The 6,986-nt window shown below is 33.8% G+C and overlaps 1 protein-coding gene across 10 annotated transcripts in view; it reads right to left on the reverse strand.

Annotated features, from left to right (window-relative positions):
- Tsga10 (testis specific 10) overlaps nt 1-6,986 on the reverse strand; it is a 113,264-nt gene that overhangs the window by 55,150 nt on the left and 51,128 nt on the right. For all 10 annotated transcript variants that reach the window (XM_004633184.3, XM_023717440.1, XM_023717439.1 and 7 more), the window contains one exon: nt 6,342-6,493. In XM_004633184.3, the coding sequence (XP_004633241.1) occupies nt 6,342-6,493 (152 nt within the window). The remainder of the gene's footprint in view (nt 1-6,341; nt 6,494-6,986) is intronic.

A 6,986-nucleotide genomic window follows, 5' to 3' on the forward strand; every position in this document is an offset into this window, starting at 1 on the left:
TTGGTCTTAACCATCCAGCAGAAAAGTATAAAAATGAAGTATAAGAAGTAAAGCCATGCTGTTATGTTGAGCTGTAGGGGACTCAGGTCCACAATTTCTGACATCACCAGTCAAGTGGAAGACCCAATACTATTATAGATTACTGGACTCTTTTAGAATATTTTGCTTAGTTAACACACCTATAATATTCAAATGATGGAACTAAACAAAAAGGGGATACAGATGAATGTCCATTTAGTATCTGTGTATTCAAAATATATCTATTCAAAGATAGATATATAGTTACATTCTCTTAATGAATAAAGGTATTTGTTCTAATAGTGTTTGTAAATAGGATATCATGTCTGCATCTTGTACAGCAAATAACCACTAGGAAGAGAGTATGCAATGTGTTAATTATTGAAATTGTCATACCAATTTGATTTGAAGCTGTCTCATTGCTATTTGTCTCTCAATAAAATTATGGGGAAAAAAAGGAAAGTAAGAACTTGAGGATTGGACAATGAGGAGATGGTGAAAAGAAAAGCTGGGAAACATGACAGGCACAAAGCTATACATTTATACACACAAGATGGGTAAGGCAATGATCCTGAGAAATATCAGCAGGTTTTTGAAACTAGCAGTTAATTGGTAGGATTCTTACCCTGACCAACTATATATGCTAATACCTGTGAACCAAGCAACTGCACTGAAGATAGCAATGTGTAATAGAAGGGTTACGCTTGGAGTGCCTGTCATTCTGGTCTTCTAAATATGTACTTCTTGTCATGACATACCAATTATAACCATACTGTCTCTCAAGTAAAAGGTTTTTTTTTAAATAAAGGGTAATAAATGAAAAAAAGACACAAGGAAAAAAAAAGTCACAGGACTGTCCTACTACAAAATGCTGCACATGGTTAGATTTCTAAATTTCTCTGTAAAATATGTAAGTGTTTTTTCCTATTTTTTACAATTACTTTTTTCTTCATATTCTGTAGGGACTTAAAGTTTAACATATCAATACTTGATGAAAATACCTTTTCCATGTTATGCCTAAGATGTCTGATGTTTAGACAGAACTGTAAACCGAACTGCATATGTCAGAGGGTAATAAGCTTCTCTTCTTGAGGGTTAACAACCTAAATTTGCAAAAATTGGAGAAAAGGAAGGGCTGCAAGGTCATCCAACATTTTGGCCCTAGCCTTTCAAGGGTACTTGACTCACCTTATCAGATACAAAAATCACATTTCTTGTTATATAGGTCTCGCTTTATCTTGCTCTTAACCATCCAGCAGAAAAGTATAAAAATGAGTTATATAAAGTAAAGCCATATTAACATGATGAGCTGTGAAAGGCTCAAGTCAACAACTTCTACGGATAACTCAGTACTGTTGTAGACTGCTGGACTGTGTTGGATTATTTTGCTGAATTCATGCACCTATAGTCCTTAGATGCCAATGGAATACCCATCTCTGACAGGACTAAACAAAAAAAGGAGATGCAAAGGAAGGACCATTCTGTATTTGTATATACAGAATAGTTAGGATAGATATACAGCTACTTTTGCTTAATTCAGTGAGAAGAAAAATTTGTACTAATAGTATTCAGACAGGATATTCTGCCATAGTTTCTTGTACTATGGACAACCACTAAGAAGATAACAATATACAATGTATTAATTATTGAAACTGTCCTATTAATCAGCTTTGAAATTGTCTCATTGATATGTTTCTCAATAAAATAAAATTAAATTAACCAAAGACTTACAACAGCCATTTTTCCAAGGAAGATATAGATAGATAGATAGATAGATAGATAGATAGATAGATAGATGGATGAATGGCCAACAAGTATAAGAAAGGTACTTGACATCACTAAATATCTGGAAATGCAAATCTAAACTACAAGGAGATGGCACTTCACACAAGCATGGTTAGTATCAAAAGACAAGTTTTGACAAGGACGTAGAGAAAAAAAAACCTCTCACATTATTGGTGGGAATGTAAATTAGTATAGCCATTGTGGACAAATTAGGAATGTGCTTCGAAGACTGAAAATACAACTATCATATGATCATCTTACAGGGAAATATATACTCCCATGTTCATTGCAGCATTATTCAGAAAAGCCAAGATACACAACCTATGTGTTCATCAATGCATGAATGAATGAATGAAGCAACTCTAGTACATCACATGCAATGGAAAGTCTGTCATCAATATGGAAGAATCCCTGCCATGTACAACAACATGGGTGGAACTGGAGGACATTATACTAAGTGAAATAAGTCACAGACAAATATTACATGATACAGCTTATAAGTGGAATCTTTAAAAAGCCATGCTCAAAAACACTAGGGAAGTGGTTACTGATGGCTGAGATTCATAGGAGAAATAAGGAGATGGGTAAAAATTGGGCAAAGGGTAAAAGCTTCAAGTTCTAGGATAAAAAGCTTCTGGAGACCTAAGTATGCTGAATATAGTTAATAATAGTATGCCATACACTTAAAATTTTTCAAGAGTATTATAGATCAAGTATGTGGATCTATTAAATTAAAATGTAATTTAAAAAAAATTTTCAAGTGTAGATTTTAATAGTCTAACTACAATAAAATAAAAAAGGAACGGTGTGAGGTAATAGGTACATCAATTAAGCTGATTAATCATTTCATAATATTTATATATAAAAACATCACATAGTATGCCTTAAATATATACATTTTTTTCTTTTCTTTTCTTTCTTTTTTTTTTTTTTTTTTGTACCAGGAATCAAACTCAGGACCTCATGCTTGCCAGGCAGGCACTGTGCCACTTAGCTATTTCCCTGGCTAAATATATACAATTTTTATTCAACAGCTATGCCTCAATAATGGTGAAAATTTTTTCAAAATTAAAATGGAACTACTATGACCCAACATTCCCACTGCTGAGTATTTATTTAAAAGAATGTATATCTGGACCTTGAAGACATTATCTGCATTCCCACACTCACATCAGCATTAATCACAGTTGTTAAGAGGTGAAAATAATCTATATGTCCTTCAACAGATGAGAGATAAAGAAAATGCAGTGTAAGATATTCAATGAAATATTATTCAGTCTTTAAAACAAAGGAAATTCTGTCAGATACTACATCATGGATGACCCTAGAGAATATCACTTGTATAACAGGTGAAACAAAATCATCACACAAGGACAAATACTGTATAATATCCCACATATAAAAGGTAAACTCAAAAGCAGGAAGTTGGAAGGGCTGTGGCCAGAAGCTAAGGAGAAGGGGCAGCATCTATTATCAATGGATGTAGACAGGTCAGTTCTACAGAAGGCAAAAGTTACAGAGATCTCCTCAACAGCTAATATTATGCAACACATCTAAAAATTGAAGGAATATATTTCATGTTATTTTTTAACCATAAAAAAGAAGGAGCAAAATAAGGAGGGAAAGCAGAGAGAAAGGGAGGGAGAGAAGACATATACAGACAACTGACCTACACAGAACAAGGCAATTCAGTGAAGAAAGGTAAGTATTTTCAACACATAATCCTGGAACAATTAAACACCCTCATGGAAAAAAGTGGAACACCACTTACATGTTACACCACATACAAAAATTGAAAGTATCTTTTTTTTTTTTTTTTTTTTTTTTTTTTTCAGAACTGGGGATTGAACTCAGGCCTTTGTGCTTACCAGGCAAGTGCTTATTCTACTAAGCTACCTCCCTGATCCCTACAGCTAAATACAAGAGCTAAAACTATAAAAGTGCTAAGAGCAACTATGGGAGAAAATCTTAATCATTTCAGGATTCACAAAGATTTCTTTAAAAAAACATGAAACACAGGATTACAAATATATTAAATTCAATAAATTTCACTAAAAACACTTGCTTTTTAAAAAGATACTGTTAAGATAGTAGAAAGGCAAGCCACAGAATGAGACAAAATATTTCCAAAATATATATCTGACAAATATTTACATAAAATATGGAAACTTATAATTTTATGAACATAATTCAGTAATATAAAAGATTTAGCAGATATATCACAAAAGATGCACAGATAGCAAATAAGCACATGAACAGGTGCTCAAAATCATTAAACATTAGGAAATGATAAATTAAAATAATAATATATATATATATATACATATATATATTAGAAAAGGTAAAGCTAACATACCTTGGTGAGGATATATAACTACTGAAACACTCATACATGGCTGTTAAAAATGTAAAATAAAATAGCACATGCGGGGCTGGTGAGATGGCTCAGTGGTCTAAAGCACCTACTTAGAACAAGCTTAGCAAAACACAGGGACCGTGGTTCAATCCCCCAGCACCACATGCCAGCCAGCCCCGCCCCCTGGTGGGCTGAGCTGGCCCCCCCCCACACATATAAATAAATAAATAAAATTAAAAAAAAAATAGCACATGCACTACATTACAGCCACTAGGGAGCAGGAGGAGAGGGAGAGGGTAAGAGAAAGGAATAAAGGAAAGGGGTGAGGGACAAGGAGACAGAGAACTTAACAGTTTACTCAAAAGTGAAATATATTCCAATGTATTCCCCAAGAGAAACAAAAACATATACCCACAAAAAGACTTGTGTAGGAACGTTCTTAGCAAGTTTATATGTCATAGCCCAAAACTGGAAACAACCCTAATGTCTACTTCTATATCCATACAACAGAACACTATTCAGCTATCACACAGGATGATTAAATATATACATATATATGTAATATATATAACATCAATAAATCTCAAAATTATTCTGTGACTACATTGAAAGTTTTCACATTGTACAGTGTGCTGATTATATGTCAATAAATCTGTCAAAATAAATGGGCATCAAAAAAATCTCTAAAATTAATATAGATCTCTCTGCTAGAATATTATACTATAAAAAAGTCTTTCAAAGAACATCTAATAACATGAAAAAATGTTTATGGTACATAGTTAAATGAAACTGACCAAACAAAATTATACAGGCCAATCCTACTCACATGAAAACTAACATCATATATACAGACAGACAAATTTCTAGTCAGAAACAGTTTATATTATTATTTTTCCCTGGGATATGGAATAACAAATGATTTAAATTTTCCTCATGATTTTCTCAATTTTCTAAGTTTTTTGGTTATTGTTGTTCCACTTTATTATTACCTTAATTTCACCTGACCTTAGAATATTCTCATTAGCAGTACAATGTTTTAACAATGAAGGAAAAGAACTGGAATGAGCTGTCCTGACAAGTGCCTGCACCTGTGCACCACAGGCCCTGCAATGGTCAAGGAGAACTCTGAGAATGCACACAAGAACCAAACGTTAGTTGCAGACTAGTAACAGATTTCACTCAGATGAACTACTATTTTTCAGACATGCATGGTGGTAAATTCCTATAATCCCAGCATTCTAGAAGGCTGAGGAAGGACTGCTAGATGAACCCAGCCTAGGTAAATTAGTAAGACCCTGACTCAAAAAATTATAAAGAGCTACTAGGGATGTAGATCAGTGTGAGATCCTGGGTTCAATTTCCAGTACCACAAAAACAAAACAACAATATGAAATCCTATTTCTCAAATGTTCACAGATTCATCAATTCAACCTCACTGAACTTATAGGACCTCTATTCCTCACATCAACAGATGCTAACAGTTAAATGACAAACATTCATATTGTCCAAGAATATATTCCTGCACGTTTACTGCCTGTAGGCTGTTTTAATTGGTATTTCTTCTGCTTCTATACTAGCATATAGGAAGGGTTAAACAACATACTTTGCATACAATTAGCAGAAATTCCACTACATGCACCTATTTCTCTGCTATGACATTTATTTATTATTTATTTTTGTCTTTTTGAGATAGGGTCTCACTATGCAGCTCAGGCTGGCCTTGAACTCACAGTGACCCTCCTGTCTCAGCCTCTCAAGTGCTGGGATTATAGGTTTGCACTACCACATCCAGCTTCTGCTATGACTTTTATTTATGCCCTAAACCACCTCTTTTCTAACCTGTCTTTTCTTATATTGTTAACATCCCAAAAGAGAACTTAAAGCTATAAAGTAAATTAAACTCAAATATGCTTAGTATTCAGAAGGGGCTTGTAAAAGCTATTTCAGTTACACCTGAAGAATTCTGCAAATGTATAGTTAAGATTACTAGAAATACACTTTCTAATTAAGTGGACCATTACCAGTCTGTGATGTTCTTAAGAGAAATTGTTCAATATGTCCTGAGGTTTCTAAAATTGCTTCATAACAATCCTTCCAGAAATTATATTCAATAAATTTTTATTATAAAATATATAACAAAAAGCAGAGCTATCAGTTAAGGTAAACTGTTTATTTCACTTACCTCAAAGAATTATTCTCTGCTTTTTGTCTGCCAAGTTCACTCTCAGTATCCATTGCTTTTCTTGCTAGTGATTTCATTTCTTTTTCCACAGTGGTTATGGTCTCCTTCATCAAAGTCATATTTGACATTTGCTCCATCCGTTCATCATCAAGCTATACAAGTAGGACGACAAGGTTACTGCAATCATGAAAGGAGCCTCAGGCATCGGCAGAGATATCCTCCCCCCAGTTACAGCTGTGGGTTATGGAAAACCACAGGAGAGGACCGGGTCAGACCCGAGTGCGTGGGAGGTGTCACGCATGAGGTATTATGTTTCTGTAAGGGACAAAAACTGGCCAGTGCATAGCTTTTCTACAAAGTCTATCACAGTACATTACTTTACATTTTTTTCAATCTGGTTCAATTTGACTACAACCTAGATAATCAAGATGCAGAATAATTTATTTGTTATCCACCATTAATAAATTACAAATGAGATTATGGGGATAAGTGGGATTATGAAAATAAAAATTATTTCTCTTAGAGTTTTTTTACTTACCATAATAAAACTCTACAAATAAATTTATAAAAATATTTAATTAAACTTGATAACAGGGGCTGGTGAGATGGTGCAGTGGTCTAAAGCACCTACTTAGAACAAGCTTA

The sequence above is a fragment of the Octodon degus genome, unplaced genomic scaffold (assembly GCF_000260255.1).
Source record: "Octodon degus isolate 3935 unplaced genomic scaffold, OctDeg1.0 scaffold00052, whole genome shotgun sequence".
NCBI lineage: Eukaryota > Metazoa > Chordata > Mammalia > Rodentia > Octodontidae > Octodon > Octodon degus.